Below are 22,465 nucleotides of genomic sequence, written 5' to 3'. Positions count from 1 at the left end.
CAGTGCTATGCAATAGTGAGACTGTCTGCAGTGTGGGGCAGTGGTGAGAATTATCTGCAGTGCTATGCAATAGTGAGACTCTCTGCAGTGTGGGGCAGTGATGAGAATTTTCTGCAGTGCTATGCAATAGTGAGACTGCTCTCCAGTGCGATGCAGTGGTGACACTGCTCTCTACTGGGAAGTAACGATGATATGCCACTGCAGTGTGATGCAGCAAAGACACTGCTCTTCAGTGTAAAGCGGTAATGCAACACTCTCCAGTGTGGGGCAGTGGGGCGAATTCTCTGCAGTGCTATGCAATAGTGAGACTCAATGCAGTGTGGGGCAGTGGTGAGCATTCTCTGCAGTGCTATGCAATAGTGAGACTGTTCTGCAGTGCGATGCAGTGGTGACACTGCTCTCTACTGGGAAGTAACGATGATATGTCACTGCAGTGTGATGCAGCGAAGACATTGCTCTTCAGTGTAAAGCAGTAATGAGACTTTCTGCAGTGTGGGGCAGTGATGAGAATTCTTTGCAGTGCTATGCAATAGTGAGACTGTCTGCAGTGTGGGTCAGTGGTGAGAATTCTCTGCAGTTCTATGCAATAGTTAGACTCTCTGCAGTGTGGGGCAGTGGTGAGAATTCTCTGTAGTGCTATGCAACAGTGAGACTGCTCTGCAGTGCAATGCAGTGGTGACACTGCTCTCTACTGGGAAGTAACGATGATATGTCACTGCAGTGTGATGCAGCAAAGACACTGCTCTTCAGTGTAAAGCAGTAATGCGACTCTCTCCAGTGTGGGGCAGTGGTGAGAATTCTCTGCAGTGCTATGCAATAGTAAGACTGTCTGCAGTGTGGGGCAGTGGTGAGAATTGTATGCAGCGCTATGCAATAGTGAGATGCTCTGCAGTGTGGGGCAGTGATGAGAATTTTCTGCAGTGCTATGCAATAGTGAGACTGCTCTGCAGTGTGATGCAGTGGTGACACTGCTCTCTACTGGGAAGTAACAATGATATGTCAGTGCAGTGTGATGCAGCGAAGACACTGCTCTTCAGTGTAAAGCGGTAATGCGTCTATCTCCAGTGTGGGGCAAAGGTGAGAATTCTCTGCAGTGCTATGCAATAGTGAGACTGTCTGCAGTGTGGGGCAGTGGTGAGAATTATCTGCAGTGCTATGCAATAGTGAGACTGTCTGCAGTGTGGGGCAGTGGTGAGAATTATCTGCAGTGCTATGCAATAGTGAGACTGTCTGCAGTGCGGGACAGTGGTGAGAATTCTCTGCAGTGCTATGCAATAGTGAGACTCTCTGCAGTGTGGGGCAGTGGTGAGAATTCTCTGCAGTGCTATGCAATAGTGAGACTGTCTGCAGTGTGGGGCAGTGGTGAGAATTCTCTGCAGTGCTATGCAATAGTGAGACTGTCTGCAGTGTGGGACAGTGGTGAGAGTTCTCTGCAGTGCTATGCAATAGTGAGACTGTCTGCAGTGTGGGGCAGTGGTGAGAATTCTCTGCAGTGCTATGCAATAGTGGGAATCTCTGCAGTGCGGGGCAGTGGTGAGAATTCTCTGCAGTGCTATGCAATAGTGAAACTCTCTGCAGTGTGGGGCAGTGATGAGAATTTTCTGCAGTGCTATGCAACTGGGAAGTAACTATGATATGTCACTGCAGTGTGATGCAGCGAAGACACTGCTCTTCAGTGTAAAATGGTAATGAGACTCTCTGCAGTGTAGGGCAGTGATGAGAATTCTCTGCAGTGCTATGCAATAGTGAGACTGTCTGCAGTGTGGGGCAGTGGTGAGAATTCTCTGCAGTGCTATGCAATAGTGAGACTGTCTGCAGTGTGGGGCAGTGGTGAGAATTCTCTGCAGTGCTATGCAATAGTGAGACTGTCTGCAGTGTGGGACAGTGGTGAGAGTTCTCTGCAGTGCTATGCAATAGTGAGACTGTCTGCAGTGTGGGGCAGTGGTGAGAATTCTCTGCAGTGCTATGCAATAGTGGGAATCTCTGCAGTGCGGGGCAGTGGTGAGAATTCTCTGTAGTACTATGCAATAGTGAGACTGCTCTGCAGTGCGATACAGTGATGACACTGCTCTCTACTGGGATGATATGTCACTGCAGTGTGATGCAGCGAAGACACTGCTCTTCAGTGTAAAGCGGTAATGCGACTCTCTCCAGTGTGGGGAAGTGGTGAGAATTCTCTGCAGTGCTATGCAATAGTGAGACTCTGTGCAGTGTGGGGCAGTGGTGAGCATTCTCTGCAGTGCTATGCAATAATGAGACTGTTCTGCAGTGCGATGCAGTGGTCACACTGCTCTCTACTGGGAAAATAACAATGATATGTCACTGCAGTGTGATGCAGCGAAGACACTGCTCTTCAGTGTAAAACGGTAATGAGACTCTCTGCAGTGTGGGGCAGTGATGAGAATTCTCTGCAGTGCTATGCAATAGTGAGACTGTCTGCAGTGTGGGGCAGTGGTGAGAATTCTCTGCAGTGCTATGCAATAGTGAGACTCTCTGCAGTGTGGGTCAGTGGTGAGAATTCTCTGCAGTGCTATGCAATAGTGAGACTCTCTGCAGTGTGGGGCAGTGGTGACAATGCTCTCTACTGGGAAGTAACGATGATATGTCACTGCAGTGTGATGCAGTGAAGCCACTGCTCTTCAGTGTAACGCGGTAATGCGACTCTCTCCAGTGTGGGGCAGTGGTGAGAATTCTCTGCAGTGTGGGGCAGTGGTGAGCATTCTCTGCAGTACTATGCAATAGTGAGACTGTTCTGCGGTGCGATGCAGTGGTGACACTGCTCTCTACTGGGAAGTAACGATGATATGTCACTGCAGTGTGATGCAGCGAAGATACTGCTCTTCAATGTAAAGCAGTAATGAGACTCTCTGCAGTGTGGGGCAGTGATGAGAATTCTCTGCAGTGCTATGCAATAGTGAGACTGTCTGCAGTGTGGGGCAGTAGTGGGAATTCTCTGCAGTGCTATGCAATAGTGAGACTGTCTGCAGTGTGGAGCAGTGTTGAGAATTCTCTGCAGTGCTATGCAATAGTGAGACTGTCTGCAGTGTGGGACAGTGTTGAGAATTCTCTGCAGTGCTATGCAATGGTGAGACTTTCTGCAGTGTGGGTCAGTGGTGAGAATTCTCTGCAGTGCTATGCAATAGTGAGACTCTCTGCAGTGTGAGGCAGTGGTGAGAATTCTCTGTAGTGCTATGTGTCATATATCGCCCATGGAAAGTATGGAGCAGAAGGGCGAAATGGAAGAAGGACTAGACTCCGAGTCACTGCAAGGTGCGGTCTAGTCTTTCTGTTGTACTACCTACAAGTACCTGAGAATGGAGAACACCTGTGTGTTGCAACTTTCTTGCTGCCTACGTGAGTTCACTACGCTTGTGCTCTGCCTCCAGTTGTTTCTCTGTGTTTCCCTTGCCTTCCTTCCCTGTTCGTCTGCCCGTGTCTTTCCGTTACTGCTGTTCGCGGTTTCCCCCTCCCGTTTATTCCGCTTACCTGTTTGTTTCTGCTTCCGCTGTTGTGCCGCGCTCTGCGCTGCCTTCTAGTACTCACTCCTGCTTCAGCGTCTCTCCTGCCATCAGACGCTCTTTGCTGGGAACACTTCGTTGTCCAAGTTCTTTGGCGTACTGTACTGTTTGTGCTGTTCCGCACTGGATCGTTATTTCCTTATCTACTACGAACACTTACCAGTGCATCCTGGGTATTGAAGTGCGGATGCACGCCGACAACTTCCTCTCTGGATGACTACAACTTACCCCTGCCAACTACAGCTACACAATCTTCCAGGGTTTTTCGGCACGGCTTTTCCCTGGTTTGGGGTGGGCTCCCCGGAGTCCCCGCTGCCGGGCTAATTGCTTATAGGCAAGGTGGCCTCCGGGGGAGCTTGCTCCTATCTCGTCAAACAGAAGAATACGACCGTCAGGACAAAGACAAAGACAGCCTGGAGGGAAAAGCCGGAAAGCTCATCCGACAAATCCGTAAAGCCCCACACAGAATCATCAGGTGAGGAGTGGGCTAGTGGTAAGGAAAGTGTGAGTGATAAACCTACAGAATCTGAGAGATTGCAACGCCTAGAGAAGATGGCTAGTCTTGAACATTACCAGGAGATGGTTAACGCCATACAAGCTCTGAGGGTTGAAGTACAAACCCTAAAAACTGATAATGCAGCATTGAGGCAACAAGTCCAACAGAGAGAAGATTCCAGAGGAGAACTACCTCCTTTATCCCTACCTTGCGGTAAATTTGAGGGAAACCCCAGGAAATTACAGGAGTTTCTGGATGCCTGCACAATACACTATACTTTTCGGCCCAAGACATACGAATTGGATCGAACAAAAGTGGGTTTTCTAATTTCGAACTTAGCTGGTAATGCCCTAGCCTGGGCCACCCCACTGGTGACAAACTCAGACCCAACTTTAAATAACTATGGTGCCTTTGTAACACGTTTCAAAGAAAGATTCGAGAGACCTGAAGTCTTATACTCCACCTTTGAAAACCTGTTAGAAATACGCCAAGGAAACTCCGACATACAGACATATGTTACCTGTTTTCAGAAGGTGGCAAGTGAAGCAGGTTGGCTGGAAACGGTGCAGCAGGCTATTTTCCGTCGGGGTCTGCATGAAGACATAAAGGACGAACTGGCAGAGTAGCCAGACCTGCTTCATTTCAGGAACTCGTGTCATTGGTATTACAGATAGAATTCCGCATGTCGGAGAGGAAAGCTGAGAAGAAGAAGCCCCAGTCTTTCGTACCTTTCACTAGCCTACCCTCAGTCCCTGAAAGGGCTCAACACGAAGAACCAATGCAGATAGGAACTGCTAGAGGACCACTTACAGCCAACGAACGGAAGAGATGCAAGGATCTTGGACTTTGCATGTATTGTGGGTCCAACACACATTTGCTGTGAGATTGCCCAGAAGTCCCTCCCAGAAAGCAGGGAAACGAAATACCCCAACCTTGAACAGGGATAAGGAAGGGGAGACATCTATGCATCCCTGTGCTGATGCTCAGCCAGCTTTGATCAGCAATAACACACTGATGGTGGTTAAGATTACGTTAGACTGGCACTCTACCAAACCCATTGAATGTTTGGCTATGCTGGACTGCGGAGCTGCGGGCAACTTTGTAGATGATAAATGGGCTAATGAACACCACCTGCCTCGACGCCCTAAAATCAGACCGATTCCAGTAGAAGGCGTCGACGGCACACCTTTGACATCTGGACCTATTTGTCAGGAAACACAGGAACTACGGGTCAGAGTGTCAAATCATTCTGAGTACCTATCTTTCGATCTCATTCGAGCGGCTCATTTTCCAGTCATATTAGGCATACCATGGCTCAGAAAACACAACCCGGCAATTGACTGGCAACTCAACACAGTGGAGTTCAGATCCACGTATTGCTCTCAACAGTGTCTGACTAATGAACCCGCTTTGTCCTGTGTGCTTCCAACAATACAAAATACCGTCCTCAGTGTTAATACAATTCCCATCCAGTACCAGGAATATGAGGACGTGTTTTTAGACACCCAACCGAGGAATCTTCCTCCTCATCGGAAAGAAGACTGCAGAATCGAACTAATTCCGGAGGCTGAAGTACCCTTTGGAAGGATGTTCCCTTTATCTCTACCTGAAAAAGAGGCATTGAGGGAATACTTGTCAACCAACCTACAAAATGGCCTCAGACGGGAATCCTCATCGTCAGCAGGGGCATCTCTTTTCTTTATCTCGAAAAAAGGAACCACGAAACTAAGGCCTTGCATAGATTACCGGAGTCTGAACAGTCTGACTATACGAGACAGGTATCCTATGCCCTTAATGAAAGACGTTATTGAGGCAGTCCAAGGAGCACATCTCTTTGCCAAATTAGATCTTCGAGGGGCCTATCACCTACTTCGTATTCGTGAAGGGGACGAATGGAAGACAGCTTTCAGGACTCCCCTGGGACACTACGAGTACAGGGTTATGCCCTTTGGTTTGGTAAATGCACCATCCCAGTTTCAACGCTTCATGGACAAGATATTCGCAGATATGTTGTATTCCTCAGTTGTGGTTTATTTGGACGACATTCTCATATTCTCAAACACTCTGGCTGAACATCGTCAACACGTCAAAGAAGTTCTCCACAGGTTAAGACACAATAGTCTATTGGCCAAACCTGAAAAATGTGTTTTTGAAGTTACTACGGTACCCTACTTAGGATTCATCCTCTCCGAAGATCGGGTACAAATGGATCCAGCCAAAACTCAGGCTATAACACAGTGGTCCATACCCAATTCAGTTAAGGATATACAAAGGTTTTTGGGACTCGCAAACTTTTACCGTAAGTTTATACCAAACTTTTCGGACATCATCCTTCCCATTACAAACCTCCTTAAAAAAGGAGTCAAGTTTCTCTGGGACCAGAAGACGGATCAGGCATTCCAAAGGTTTAAGGAAGCATTTGTGACAGCTCATATCCTGAGACAACCGGATCAATCCTTACCATTTATTGTGGAGACCGATGCTTCAGGAGGAGCGATTGGAGCTGCTTTGTTACAAAAGAAAGAGGATGGGTTGGAACACCCTATAGCTTATTATTCCAGAACCCTTAGTCCCAGTGAACGAAATTACTCAGTACTGGAAAGAGAACTCCTGGCCATAAGACAGGCCTGTGAGGAGTGGAGGCACTTATTACAAGGAGCTGTTTGTCCTTTCCAAGTTCGTACAGATCACCAGAATTTAAAGGTGTTACAGAAAATGGAATGCCGAAATTCCAGACATGCCAGATGGGCTTATTTTTTTTCTCAATTTGATTTCGTAATCATCTATTTACCAGGACAGGATAACTCATTAGCAGATGCCCTTTCCCGCAGTCAAGGGAATGACTGTGGAGGATATCAAGGTCCAGAAATTCTTCTAGCAGGGAAGAGGTTCATCAATATGGTTAATACGTTTCTTCAACAAGTACAGAAAGCCCAAAAGAATAACAGGAAGATAGATGACTATGGAATGACCCAAAGAGGAGATCTGAGGTTTATGAAAGAGGCTTTATTCTTACCCACTCAGGATCTACAAGAACAGGCCATGGCTTGGTGCCACGATATCCCATCAGCTGGACACAAAGGTCAACTTGCCACCATGGAACTGGTGTCTAGACAGTTTTGGTGGCCTACTATGAAAAAAGACATCAAAGAATATGTGGCTACGTGTCCCATATGTGGTCAGAATAAATATGCTTACTGTAAGCCATTAGGCTTACTTCAACAGGACGTTCTACCAGATGGGCCGTGGCAACACATTTCCACAGACTTTATTGTAGACCTACCAGTTTCCAATGGACATACGGCCATAATGGTCACTGTGGATTCATTCAGTAAACTAGCGCATTTTTCACCATTGAAAGGTCTACCGACAGCAAGTATCACTGCGGAGGTGTTTCTGAAAGACGTGGTTAGGTTACATGGTCTTCCGCAATCCATAGTCTCGGATAGAGGCTCACAGTTCACCTCGAAGTTTTGGACTGCCTTGTGCAAGGCCTTGGGTATAAAAAGATCACTGTCATCAGGATTCCACCCTGAGAGCAATGGGCAAACTGAACGTCTTAATGCAACATTGGAACAATACATTAGGTGCTTCTGTAATCAGGAGCAAAACGATTGGTTTCACCTACTTCCCATGGCAGAATTCTCTTATAATAATACAAGACATTCCTTGACAGGCATGAGTCCCTTTTCCTGTACCTACGGTTTTCATCCTAGACACATTCCTCTGTTTGGTCCGGTGTCTACTAACATTCCCTCCGTGGACCATCTTTTGGACACCCTTCAGACCCTTCACAAAAGAACCAGGTCTAATCTTGAAACCTCCCGTCTAGAGAACAAGAGGTGGGCTGATCTCAAGCGAAGACCCAATCCGCAATGGGACATTGGTATCAAGGTATGGTTATCCACCAAGTTCTTGCCCAGATGGGTACATCAAGGAAAGTTTTCTCCCCGTTTTATCGGACCTTTCAAGATTACTGCCAAAATCAATCCGGTTGCCTTTCGCTTGGCTCTTCCTACAAAGCTCCAAAGGATACATCCGGTGTTTCACACCTCTTTACTAAAGGAATATGTGGAAGATCCACGTAACAGAAGGAAGAGAGGAACCGGTAACCTACCCATTGAAACATCGAAGGAGTATGAAGTATCCAGATTATTGGATTCAAGGTACAAGAAAGGCACCTTACAGTATCTGGTGCTATGGAAAGGATACCCAAGGTCAGAGAGTTCATGGGAACCAGTCAGTCACATCTCTGCAGCCCAACTTATCCAAAGGTTTCATCGGCTACACCCGGGTAAACCGGGAGGAGGACCGCTGAGAAGGGGTCATACTGTCATATATCGCCCATGGAAAGTATGGAGCAGATGGGCGATATGGAAGAAGGACTAGACTCCGAGTAACTGCAAGGTGCGGTCTAGTCTTTCTGTTGTACTACCTACAAGTACCTGAGAATGGAGAACACCTGTGCGTTGCAACTTTCTTGCTGCCTACGTGAGTTCACTACGCTTGTGCTCTGCCTCCAGTTGTTTCTCTGTGTTTCCCTTGCCTTCCTTCCCTGTTCGTCTGCCCGTGTCTTTCCGTTACCGCTGTTCGCGGTTCCCCCTCCCGTTTATTCCGCTTACCTGTTTGTTTCTGCTTCCGCTGTTGTGCCGCGCTCTGCGCTGCCTTCTAGTACTCACTCCTGCTTCAGCGTTTCTACTGCCATCAGACGCTCTTTGCTGGGAACACTTCGTTGTCCAAGTTCTTTGGAGTACTGTACTGTTTGTGCTGTTCCGCACTGGATCGTTATTTCCTTATCTACTACGAACACTTACCAGTGCATCCTGGTTATTGAAGTGCGGATGCACGCCGACAACTTCCTCTCTGGATGACTACAACTTACCCCTGCCAACTACGGCTACACAATCTTCCAGGGTTTTTCGGCAAGGCTTTTCCCTGGTTTGGGGTGGGCTCCCCGGAGTCCCCGCTGCCGGGCTAATTGCTTATAGGCAAGGTGGCCTCCGGGGGAGCTCGCTCCTATCTCGTCAAACAGAAGAATACGACCGTCAGGACAAAGACAAAGACAGCCTGGAGGGAAAAGCCGGAAAGCTCATCCGACGAATCCGTAAAGACCCACACAGAATCATCAGGTGAGGAGTGGGCTAGTGGTAAGGAAAGTGTGAGTGATAAACCTACAGAATCTGAGACTATGCAATAGTGAGACTGCTCTGCAGTGCAATACAGTGATGACACGGCTCTCTACTGGGAAGTAACGATGATATGTCACTGCAGTGTGATGCAGCAAAGACACTGCTCTTCAGTGTAAAACGGTAATGAGACTCTCTGCAGTGTGGGGCAGTGATGAGAATTCTCTCCAGTGCTATGCAATAGTGAGACTGTCTGCAGTGTGGGGCAGTGGTGAGAATTCTCTGCAGTGCTATGCAATAGTGAGACTCTCTGCAGTGTGGGGCAGTGATGAGAATTTTCTGCAGTGCTATGCAATTGTGAGACTGCTCTGCAGTGCGATGCAGTGGTGACACTGCTCTCTACCGGGAAGTAACAATGATATGTCACTGCAGTGTGATGCAGCGAAGACACTGCTCTTCAGTGTAAAGCGGTAATGAGACTCTCGGCAGTGTGGGGCAGTGATGAGAATTCTCTGCAGTGTTATGCAATAGTGAGACTGTCTGCAGTGTGGGGCAGTGGTGAGAATTCTCTGCAGTGCTCTGCAATAGTGAGACTGTGCAGTGTGGGGCAGTGGTGAGAATTCTCTGCAGTGCTATGCAATAGTGAGACTCTCTGAAGTGCGGTGCAGTGATGACACTGCTCTCTACTGCGAAGTAATGATGATATGTCACTGCAGTGTGATGCAGCGAAGACACTGCTCTTCAGTGTAAAACGGTAATGAGACTCTCTGCAGTGTGGGGCAGTGATGAGAATTCTCTCCAGTGCTATGCAATAGTGAGACTGTCTGCAGTGTGGGGCAGTGGTGAGAATTCTCTGCAGTGCTATGCAATAGTGAGACTCTCTGCAGTGTGGGGCAGTGATGAGAATTTTCTGCAGTGCTATGCAATTGTGAGACTGCTCTGCAGTGCGATGCAGTGGTGACACTGCTCTCTACCGGGAAGTAACAATGATATGTCACTGCAGTGTGATGCAGCGAAGACACTGCTCTTCAGTGTAAAGCGGTAATGAGACTCTCGGCAGTGTGGGGCAGTGATGAGAATTCTCTGCAGTGTTATGCAATAGTGAGACTGTCTGCAGTGTGGGGCAGTGGTGAGAATTCTCTGCAGTGCTCTGCAATAGTGAGACTGTGCAGTGTGGGGCAGTGGTGAGAATTCTCTGCAGTGCTATGCAATAGTGAGACTCTCTGAAGTGCGGTGCAGTGATGACACTGCTCTCTACTGCGAAGTAATGATGATATGTCACTGCAGTGTGATGCAGCGAAGACACTGCTCTTCAGTGTAAAGCGGTAATGCGACTCTCTCCAGTATGGGGCAGTGGTGAGAATTCTCTGCAGTGCTATGCAATAGTGAGACTGTTCTGCAGTGCGATGCGCTGATGACACTGCTCTCTACTGGGAAGTAACGATGATATGTCACTGAAGTGTGATGCAGCGAAGACACTGCTCTTCAGTATGAAGCAGTAATGAGACTCTCTGCAGTGTGGGCAGTGGTGAGAATTCTCTGCAGTGCTATGCAATAGTGAGACTGCTCTGCAGTTTGGGGCAGTGGTGAGCATTCCCTGCAGTGCTATGCAATAGTGAGAGTGCTCTGCAGTGTGGGGCAGTGGTGAGCAGTCTCTGCAGTGTGGGGCAGTGGTGAGCAGTCTTTGCAGTGCTATGCAATAGTGAGACTGCTCTGCAGTGTGGGGCAGTGGTGAGCATTCCCTGCAGTGCTATGCAATAGTGAGACTCTCTGCAGTTTGGGGCAGTGGTGAGCATTCTCTGCAGTCCTATGCAATAGTGAGACTCTCTGCAGTGTGGGGGCAGTGGTGAGCATTCTCTGCAGTACTATGCGATAGTGAGACTGCTCTGCAGTGTGGGGCAGTGGTGAGCATTCTCTGCAGTGCTATGCAATAGTGAGACTGTCTGCAGTGTGGGGCAGTAGTGGGAATTCTCTGCAGTGCTATGCAATAGTGAGACTGTTTACTGTCTGCAGTGTAGAGCAGTGTTGAGAATTCTCTGCAGTGCTATGCAATAGTGAGACTGTCTGCAGTGTGGGACAGTGTTGAGAATTCTCTGCAGTGCTATGCAATGGTGAGACTTTCTGCAGTGTGGGTCAGTGGTGAGAATTCTCTCCAGTGCTATGCAATAGTGAGACTCTCTGCAGTGTGGGGCAGTGGTGAGAATTCTCTGTAGTGCTATGCAATAGTGAGACTGCTCTGCAGTGTAATACAGTTATGACACTGCTCTCTACTGGGAAGTAAGGATGATATGTCACTGCAGTGTGATGCAGCAAAGACACTGCTCTTCAGTGTAAAACGGTAATGAGACTCTCTGCAGTGTGGGGCAGTGATGAGAATTCTCTCCAGTGCTATGAAATAGTGAGACGGTCTGCAGTGTGGGGCAGTGGTGAGAATTCTCTGCAGTGCTATGCAATAGTGAGACTCTCTGCAGTGTGGGGCAGTGATGAGAATTTTCTGCAGTGCTATGCAATTGTGAGACTGCTCTGCAGTGCGATGCAGTGGTGACACTGCTCTCTACCGGGAAGTAACAATGATATGTCACTGCAGTGTGATGCAGCGAAGACACTGCTCTTCAGTGTAAAGCGGTAATGAGACTCTCTGCAGTGTGGGGGCAGTGATGAGAATTCTCTGCAGTGTTATGCAATAGTGAGACTGTCTGCAGTGTGGGGCAGTGGTGAGAATTCTCTGCAGTGCTATGCAATAGTGAGACTCTCTGCAGTGTGGGGCAGTGATGAGAATTTTCTGCAGTGCTATGCAATTGTGAGACTGCTCTGCAGTGCGATGCAGTGGTGACACTGCTCTCTACCGGGAAGTAACAATGATATGTCACTGCAGTGTGATGCAGCGAAGACACTGCTCTTCAGTGTAAAGCGGTAATGAGACTCTCTGCAGTGTGGGGGCAGTGATGAGAATTCTCTGCAGTGTTATGCAATAGTGAGACTGTCTGCAGTGTGGGGCAGTGGTGAGAATTCTCTGCAGTGCTCTGCAATAGTGAGACTGTGCAGTGTGGGGCAGTGGTGAGAATTCTCTGCAGTGCTATGCAATAGTGAGACTCTCTGCAGTGTGGGGCAGTGGTGAGAATTTTCTGTAGTGCTATGCAATAGTGAGACTGCTCTGCAGTGCGATGCAGTGATGACACTGCTCTCTACTGCGAAGTAATGATGATATGTCACTGCAGTGTTATGCAGCAAAGACACTGCTCTTCAGTGTAAAGCGGTAATGCGACTCTCTCCAGTATGGGGCAGTGGTGAGAATTCTCTGCAGTGCTATGCAATAGTGAGACTGTTCTGCAGTGCGATGCGCTGATGACACTGCTCTCTACTGGGAAGTAACGATGATATGTCACTGCAGTGTGATGCAGTGAAGACACTGCTCTTCAGTATGAAGCAGTAATGAGACTCTCTGCAGTGTGGGCAGTGGTGAGAATTCTCTGCAGTGCTATGCAATAGTGAGACGCTTTGCAGTTTGGGGCAGTGGTGAGCATTCTCTGCAGTGCTATGCAATAGTGAGAGTGCTCTGCAGTGTGGGGCAGTGCTGAGCATTCTCTGCAGTGCTATGCGATAGTGAGACTGCTCTGCAGTGTGGGGCAGTGGTGAGCATTCTCTGCAGTGCTATGCGATAGTGAGACTGCTCTGCAGTTTGGGGCAGTGGTGAGCATTCCCTGCAGTGCTATGCAATAGTGTGACTGCTCTGCAGTGTGGGGCAGTGGTGAGCATTCCCTGCAGTGCTATGCAATAGTGAGACTGCTCTGCAGTGTGGGGCAGTGGTGAGCATTCCCTGCAGTGCTATGCAATAGTGAGACTCTCTGTAGTGTGGGGCAGTGGTGAACATTCTCTGCAGTGCTATGCAATAGTGAGACTGCTCTGCAGTGTGGGGCAGTGGTGAGCATTCCCTGCAGTGCTATGCAATAGTGAGACTGCTCTGCAGTGTGGGGCAGTGGTGAGCATTCCCTGCAGTGTTATGCAATAGTGGGACTGCTCTGCAGTGTGGGGCAGTGGTGAGCATTCTCTGCAGTGCTATGCAATAGTGAGACTCTCTGCAGTGTGGGGCAGTGGTGAGCATTCTCTGCAGTGCTATGCAATAGTGAGACTGCTCTGCAGTGTGGGGCAGTGGTGAGCATTCTCTGCAGTGCTATGCAATAGTGAGACTGCTCTGCAGTGTGGGGCAGTGGTGAGCATTCCCTGCAGTGCTATGCAATAGTGAGACTGCTCTGCAGTGTGGGGCAGTGGTGAGCATTCCCTGCAGTGCTATGCAATAGTGAGACTCTCTGCAGTGTGGGGCAGTGGTGAGCATTCTCTGCAGTCCTATGCAATAGTGAGACTGTTTTCCAGGGTGTCACTGGACGAGGAGTGAGCTCGCCCTTTGTGAGATATAGGTGTAGGGGGCAGGTAGCTGACCTGTCTCTTTCTGTACACAGAGCACTTCAGAGACCCCTTCAGCCGCGCTGCCCTCCAGAGACCCCTCTCACAGATCAACGCCCTGATCCTGCAAGCCCTCCAGGCTGGCGACCTTCTCAGCACGTGCAGGTAGGTGCCGCCAGGCGCGCTCTGCTATCAAGCTCCCATCCCCTGAGTCTCGGGTTCCACGTGTCCTCTTCTGGGGTCCCTGCAGTGAGTCTTGCATTCTTCCACTTCTGGCCATTTAGATCTGGGGTCGTCCCCAGGGGGTCGCAGGCGCCTGTTCCTACACTGGTCTGGCTTTTGTGTGTTGAGGTTCCTGTCACTCTAGATATGCGGCACAATTAAGGGGTCCATGAGTCCTGAATCTTGGGGACCCACCTACACACACACACACACACACACACATCCATATCCGGGTCCTGTTTCGGGTGCCTGGGTCCTGTGCTTTGCGGTTTCTGTCCCTCTAGGCCTGGGGTTCTATTCTTAAGGGGATGGGGGGCCATGAAAGCCCTGTGTTTTGAGGCCCACATCCTTCTTCCCTCTCAATCTGGGGTCCTTTCCTGGGGTTTGAGCTGCCCACCCCTTTTTCCTCTGGATCTGGCGTCTTATTCTGACCTCCAGAGGTCACATGTCTTTGGGACGTCTTTCTCTCTTGATCTGGACTCCTATTCTGGGGTCCCTGGGTCTTCTGCTTTGAGGTTGCTGTCCAGCTGCATCTGGGATCCTATTCTGGGGCCCTTCGGTCCTCTGCACTAACCCCCTGCCCCTCCGGATCGTTGGTCCTATTCTGGGGCCCCTGGGTCCGCTGCTTTGAGGTCCCTGTGCCTCTGGATCTGGGCCCCTATTTTCGGGGCCCTAGGTCCACTGCTGTAAACCCCGTCCATCAAGGTCTGGGCCTCTATTCTTGCATCCCTGCGCCCCTATTCTGGAATCCATGGGCCCTCTGCTTTGGGGCCCCTGTCCCTCTGGAGCAAGGACCCTATTCTGGGGCCCCTCGGTCCTCTGCTGTAAACCCCTGTCCTCTGAATCTGGGCCTCTATTCTGGCGTGCCTGGGCCCTCTGCTTCGATCCCCTGTCCCTCTGGATCTGGGCCCCTGTCCCTCTGGATCTGGGCCCCTGTCTCTTTGTATCTGGGCCCCTATTCTCCGGGCCCTGGGTCCTCTGGTCTAAGCCACTATTCCTCTGGCTGTGGGCCCCTATTCTGGCATCCCTGGGCCCTCTGCTTTGATCCTCTTGTCCCTTAGGATCTGGGCCCCTATTCTGGCATCCCTGGGCCCTCTGCTTTGAGGATCCTGTCCCGCTAAATATGGGGTCCTATTTTGGCATCCCTGGGTCCTCTTTTCTAAGCCCCTGTCCCTCTGGATCTGGGCCTCTATTCTGGCATCCCTGGGCCCCTATTCTGCACCCCTGGGCCCTCTGCTTTGAGCCCTGTCCCTCTGGATCTGGGCCCCTATTCTGGCATCCCTGGGCTCTCTGCTTTGAGGATCCTGCCCCGCTAGATCTGGGCCCCTATTCTGGCTTCCCTGGGCCCTCTGCTTTGGGGATCCTGTCCGACTAGATCTGGGCCCCTATTCTGGGATCTCTGCGTCCTCTGCTTTGAGATTCCTGTCCCTCTGGATCTGGATCCCTAGTCTGGGGCCCCTGGGTCCTCTGCTCTAAGCCCCTCTTCCTCTGGATCTGGGCCCCTATCTGGCATCCCTGGGCCCTCTGCTTCGAGGCTCCTGTCCCAGTTGATCTGGGCCCCTATGGCTTTCCTGGGCCCTCTGCTTTGAGAATCCTGTCCCTCTAGATCTGGGGTCCTATTGTGGGGTCCCTGGGCCCTCTGCTCTAATTCCCAGTCCCTCTGGCTGTGGGCCCCATTGTGGCACCCCTGGGTCCTCTGCTTTGAGCCTCCTGTCCTGCTGGATCTGGGGTTTCTGGGTCCTCTGCTTTGAGGCTCCTATTTTGGCATCCCTGGACCCTCCACTTGAGGCTCCCATCCTTCTACAGTAACTCTGGACTCATATTCAGAGACGTCATTTCACCAAAATGCCTGGGGTAGTGGAAGTGGCATCACACGACCCTTGACCTTCTGATGACAGGACAGGAAGTGATGTCATTTGACCCAGCCCCAAGTGACATCATGGGAAGTGATGGCAAACGACCTTCAGATTTTTCAGATGCGTCTAGCACCCGTGTTTGCAGGTGCTCTAATTTCTGCCAGATATGACAACAGAGGGAGGCGTGATATGAGTAACGATCACACATTTGGGGAATGTCATTTTCCATATTTGATGTGGGGCCTACATGTAAAACATACATAATGCAGTACTTGTAATAGCGTAAACAAATGCTCCAAGGCGGGCTACAGCGGGTGCGTAGATCAATGCACACAGACGCTACCTGTGGCGCTGCTGTGTTAAACAAGCCAAAAAAGCACCCACCTGGGGAGGCGTGCACTGCAAGGCCTGAAAATAAATCATTGAGCAGGATTTAGTATCAACAAAATTCCCTGGTTCTAAATGTATCTATGAGTCAGCTACCACTACGATAGAAGAAGCCTATTAGACTGGTCTGCGTGCACACAGGGGAGTGCACCTGATAATGCTATCTTTCACTATACTGAAGACCCCCATGATTAAATGTAATATTGCTGCACACATAAATCCGTGGCACCACACAGTTATTTTAAATTGAAGATACCCACAAGTTGCTTCTCAACCGGAGACTCACTCACAGACTTCAAGGCGCGCACTGCACGCTACCCTTTTGTCAGACAATGGTGTAGCACAACCTTTGGAGCCACCCTGGGAGCCATGCCTTGGGGAGCCCCCCAAGCTCCTTAACAAAGCACAAGGGCACGCCGAACCCCGGGCCGGCCCCGACCACCACGTGTGTGCAATGTCCATGATGAGTATGCCGCTGCAGGGGCATGCACTACTGCAAGTGAAAGTAGCATATATGTTTTTTAATCAAAGCTTAAATGTTTAATGTAACATAGAAAGAAGGGGGCGCTGCCTGGTCCACAAATGGTTGGTGAGGTGTTTTTTTGGAGGGTGTAAATATTTGCCACAAGTATGTGATTGCGACTGAGCATAACTAGGGAGCCCGAACTAACGAAAATAGGTTTTTGTCCTATGAGAAAATGTTTTGAATATGGGTTAAAATGGTGCATTACGCAGCACACTTTCTGTGAAAATGTGGGTAAAAAGCCAATAATCTGTTTTGTAGAGTGTAGGGTAAATCATGAAAAAAAGCACAATAAATGCAAGTCACCAGAAGTGCACAGGGTGTTTTCCAATGCATTATCATGCGGTCCCTGGAATATACGCCAGTATAAAAAAAGATTTCATACTACCTGTGCGCATACATTTCTATGCTGGCTCGACCAACATATGCTAGTATTCCCATATAACACCGTACTCATGTTTGCTTTAAGATGTTTTTTATAGTATCATTACTGGCACTGGACACAAAACTGCCACTGCCAATATATGCCAGTGCTCCTGTGTACGTACATACTCCTGTTGGTTTGGCCATTAAAAGTGACATGTCGCAATATGAAAACCTGTCCAAACTGGTTCCAATGTAAGCCAGTCTAGACCCATGAGAACACTTATCTCGCTGGATTCATCATAGAAGCTCAGTTAACAAAAAAGTCACGCTACAGTGACGAATATACAGGCCGCTACACCAACACTCCAGTCTAGCGAGGACACGCTACTTATCATGCTTTCTTTTTATAAATGCTGAGTAATAAATGTCATGCCACAGTAAGCAATGGCCTGACTGACTGCACCAAAATGCCAGTCTAGCGAGGGAATGGCACACATGGGCTTGCCTTTGCTCCAAAATACAAGTAAAACATGCAAAGTCAATAAAGGATGTGTCAAAATGCTCTGGTGATCCCCAGTCTCCCAGGGCCTTACACACACATGTACACATGCATCCCCTTTCACCCACCGGTCACTCACCCATACATCCCCTCTCACATTCATTCACACTGCATTCACCACACAGGCACGCCCCAACAGCAAATCCACCCACAGCATTCAAACACACACTACCACATGCCTGCTCGTTCACCCACTAGTCACTCACCCATACACCTTTTCTTACCTCCACCCATTCTATTCTCTGCACAGGCACACACCCATCCACCCACACAGAACATTCAAAAAAACACATCACTTTCACACTCATTCACCCGCCAGTCACTCACTCACTCACTCACACCTTTTCCTACCTCCACCCATTGCATTCTCTGTACAGGCACACACCCACCCACCCGGAACATTCAAAAACACACATTACATCACATTACTTCTCATTCACCTACTGTTCACCAACATACATCTGACACGCACTTCACACATGCAAAATACATAGATATTATTTTTAAAGCCTTCTTACCTTTTTTCTTGCAGCTTTGACCCGTCTTTCCAGGCCACCCTTGACCAGGCTCAACAAAAAGGAACCGGAAGCTGGGAGAGTTTCCTTGTTCCTCTATGTGAGCTGCGAGGAAGCCGAGCGAGAAGGGGTTGGAGCTGAACGTGGCATGTGACATGTGCCACATGCCACGGTCAGCTCCAACGTCAACCGAGCAACTTCCTTCATCCTGATGGGTGAGAACTGGGCCATGGTCTCCCCAGATGTAGTGTGGTGCCCCCCCCACCGTACTGCATTGATTGATGGGGCCCCCACTACACCAGGAGCTTCCTTTTATTTTTATTTCTTTAATTGTTTTAAATAATTGGGGTCTCAAGGGAGTTCCCAGGGATTGCAAACTGCGACCCCTGGCTGCCCCAAATGACGTCCCTGCTCATATTCTGGAGTTCCTGGATCGTGTGCTTGAAGTGCCGTTTCCCTGGAGTTGGAGTCTCATTCTGGGGTCTCTGGGATTTCTGAAACTGAATACCAGTGTGTCTGTGCCCTTCATTGTTCCTATAGACTCATGGCTTCCAGAGCACTGTTGACAGGGGAGAAGGATGTCCTGCCTGCTTGCTGGCGAGTCCTCCACAGCATGGCTGCTCAGCTCGAGCACCTGAACGCAGTAAACTCCACCGTCCAGGTATGTGTGTTGCCCCGTTCCCGCCAAATCTGTATCTGTTCTGCCTGTGTGGCTTTTTGGCCAGGACCGTCGCAGTTTGTGTGTTTCTGGCTTTACACGTTGTCCTTTATAGATGTCCCACGTGTGCACACAGCATGCCTCTTCACTTTCTATATCCTGGTACTACTCAGCTATGTCACTCATGTGTGTATGTGGCATGCCTGAACACTTTCCATGTCTTTATACTACTCCTCTGTGTCATGCTTGATTTTCCATCTCACTGCTGGTGTTTATTAAAGGAAAGATGAAGCCTCCTACTGTTCCCTCTGCTAAGGGTGTTCCCTGCCTAGCAAATCTAACTAAGGTGCTCGTCAGCCGTCAGTGAGAGCCCAAATGAAGATCAGACCACTGTCCAACTAACCTATCCTAACCCTACACTGTGAGAACAACAAAAGTACAGGAGAATGACTCCCTTCAACTGTGGGCTGGTTATCCAGCAAGCTCCTTAGATAGTTCTTGGTAACTACTTTTATTAAATCACACAGTTCGGTTACTGGGTTCTTCAAGGTTTCAACTGTCTCTTTCACTCGAATACTCTTTCTTTCTTTCTTGTTCTCTTCTTGTGTTAGTCTAGTAATGTTTGTCCATTTCCTTTCGTGGAACAAGATTATTCCTTTCTCCTCATTCAGATTTAAGATTTTCCTCTTATTCAATGCCCACTCTTTATCTTGCTTGGGACAAGTTTGAGTGTTCCTATATTGATTCTCTTGGTCTTCATTTACTCTTAACACTATGGCCCTCATTACGACCCTTGCGGAAATCGGAAAACGATGGCGGAAATGCAATACCGCCATCGAATAGCGCTCGGTGCGACTATGACCCGTCACCGCAAAGTACGAAGCCATTAGCGACACCGTAGTGAACGCCAACGCTAACTGCACCAAGCACGCGCGCGCGCGCCATGCGAAACCGCAAACACCACCATGGCGCAACGGTACGCCAATTCCGACCCTAGCGGACATGTACCTAACGCCATCAGGCATGGCGTAATGTACCATTCCGCCATGGTGAGAAGTACGGCATCGCGAATCAACCGTAAACGGCCCCACTGAGTGCCTGTACACCGCTCCCTGCCCACAAAGTACAACTCCCCGTAGGTGCAATGAAGCCACAATGCAACCATTGAAATGTACAAGTCACCCATGCATGGCAACGAACAAAAGAAACACAAGAGGGGCCAATGGGAGCTGCAGGGCACAGATGGCACGAATACAGAAGCCATCCCAATGGACATGACCACAGTGCCCCACCAAGAAACGCACGCAAACACAGGCACCTGTGACCAGCCATATTCCGAGAATCACATCATTCCACCAGTCCACCTGGCTGACCGGCATCTGTCACACAAAACCCAATCCCCCGCCCCTGAGCATGACAACATTCAAACTGTCATATTGGCAGCCCCCATCCCTGACCTCACGGGCTTAGTAGGCAAACGCGCCCAGTACAGTACCACGCAACTAAACTCCGAAGCTGGAACCCAATGCAGATCTCCTCACAATACATCGCCCCCCAAATAGGCATATGCCACATCACTTGCAAAGAAAAACGCTACACGGGCCAAATCAGAATAGAAATTTAATGCACATCAAAGCCACCAAGCCCATACAGCCATCAGGCCATGAACTCCTAAACACCAATCACCATTGTGGGCTGCATCCGCAAGAAATGACCAGCCACTACTTGTGTGTCGTCCTGTTCCCTCATGGTACACAGAGCCACATTCACGTACGAAAAGGCAACATGGAAGCGCACAGAACCGCAGGGCCGTCCCAATGGGGAGGCACTAGTCCAGCTGAAAGGCCGAAATGTTGCTCCGAGCCACCAGTACTGCGTAAGGGCATGTGGGCCATTGGCGATCGTCCCATAAGATCGTAATGCTGCTCCACTGATTAACACGAAGCAGCAGGTGTCGGGAGTAAAACCCATCTGCAGGAGTGGCATACAGATGGCAGTGGCAAAAGGGGAGGAGATACCTGTCAACCAAAAGAAAAGAAAAAGAACAGAATGGCCATCAGAACTACATTCCAACTACTCACTTCAATGATCACACGAAATCCACAGCCATATGCATGCTAGCCCACTCCAAAGGATCATCACCACCCCAAAACCACTTGCGACTCCTAACCATCTATATCGAGGTGCAAACACCATCACAAATGAGTGTACCTGTGCATGCGTCTGTCAAAACAGAATCCATCAGATGGGAATGTTAATGTGCATGGACACAAGTGTCTGAGGGCGTGTCGAGACAGGGAGGGCTCAACAAGGCCAGATAGACGATGGTCCCACCATGGCAGCCCTGCATCACATAGCGTAGGGGAGGCGGATAGATCCCAAGAAGCCCTGTACATGGCAAACTCTGTATCAAATCACCTGCCCATGCATCCATTCATCATTCCCTCATCCCGGAATCAAAACGCCTGAATAATTACTCACATAACATTAGAAACATCCATTGAGTCTGTGCGTTATGCAGCCTGCAAAATCCACAGTGCCCCAGCCCGTAATTCCAGTGTTGTGAAGTAACATGTATGTGGGAACGGCCGGCCTCATCGCCCACGTAGCAATTGCGCATCCCAAACTATTCATATCAATCATTGCTTCCTCGCCATGGGCCCTGTCTCAAGGACATTGAACAACAGAACGTTATATTTGCAGTCAGACCTGTGGGCATCTCCTCGCCGCTAGCTGGAAACCGAAAGCGCCGCCCTTGGAATTCCACATTTGCAACATCACGCCGAAAAGGCATCTGTGGCCGTTTGAAATCACTAATTATTCCATCGAGTGCGGCTGTGTGTGAAAATGGCAACTGCCTTCACCCACAAATGGGACGCCCCGCCCGTCATTGCAACTCGGTAAAGTGATGCATGAGGGCCCACCGTTACTCGAGTACTACGTTCCACTGACCCTTCACAAGTCTGTTCGCGACTGCACAGATAGTATGTGCAACAATGGGACCACAGCAGAATGAACATGTCAACCAATGTTACACGGCCATCGGGTACAAATACATGATTGCAATAGCAAGATGCCATTCCCAGATTTGCAGCGTTGTGCGCGGGACGTGCTCGGCCAAAGGGGAGAGCAGCTTGCACAGGTGGAATTAATCACCACAGGTGGAGGCCATACAGCCTGAAAACACATAAATTGCACAGCCAGTCTCCTCCCACAACCACACCGAAATGCTACCGGCAGGACTCGCGATGTTGGCCCTGGGGGACCTGATAGCACTGCAACTACTCCAACTCCAAGAAGAAGACGAACACCAACTGCTACCGGCCGCACGAAGGAGACGCAGGAGGAGGAGGAGGCCAAGGCAGGGCCAGCAAGGGCCGCCAGCACAGCCACTACCACCACGCAGGCAGCCCGCAATCCCACGCCTCCGAGCAAATCCGTTCAACCTCACTGATGAGCAGATCCACACCCTCTACCGTCTGGACCGGGACACCATAGCCGCCATTGTGGACATGACACAGGCTGACCTTGTCAGCATGATAGATAGCCCAACCGCCATCCCACCCCTACTGAAGGTGGTGTCTGTACTCCACTTCCTGGCCACAGGCACCTACCAGCACACAGTCGGACAGTTGCATGGCATTTCTCAGCCACTGTTCTCACGGACACTATTGCAAGTGCTCGATGCCCTCCTGCAGCACGCAGACGACTACATCTCTCTACCACGCTCGGAGCAGGAAATTACCAACACAAAAGTGGGATTCCATGCACTTGCCGGCATACCGGGTTGCATTGGTGCCATCGACTGCACCCATGTGGAATTGGTCGTCCCACATGC

General features: G+C 49.6%; 1 protein-coding gene across 1 annotated transcript in view; it reads left to right on the top strand.

The window, feature by feature from the left end:
• The window catches only part of LOC138447896 (uncharacterized), an 879,976-nt gene that overhangs the window by 373,747 nt on the left and 483,764 nt on the right, over nucleotides 1-22,465 (top strand). The window contains exons 8-9 of the mRNA XM_069604399.1: nucleotides 13,598-13,706; nucleotides 18,510-18,630. Of these exons, the coding sequence (XP_069460500.1) occupies nucleotides 13,598-13,706; nucleotides 18,510-18,630 (230 nt within the window). The remainder of the gene's footprint in view (nucleotides 1-13,597; nucleotides 13,707-18,509; nucleotides 18,631-22,465) is intronic.

Source organism: Ambystoma mexicanum, chromosome 3q (assembly GCF_040938575.1).
Source record: "Ambystoma mexicanum isolate Mex_15411 chromosome 3q, UKY_AmexF1_1, whole genome shotgun sequence".
Classification (NCBI taxonomy): Eukaryota; Metazoa; Chordata; class Amphibia; order Caudata; family Ambystomatidae; genus Ambystoma; species Ambystoma mexicanum.
The sequence above is the reverse complement of the archived record's forward strand: the minus strand, read 5'-3'. Positions and strand labels throughout refer to the sequence as shown.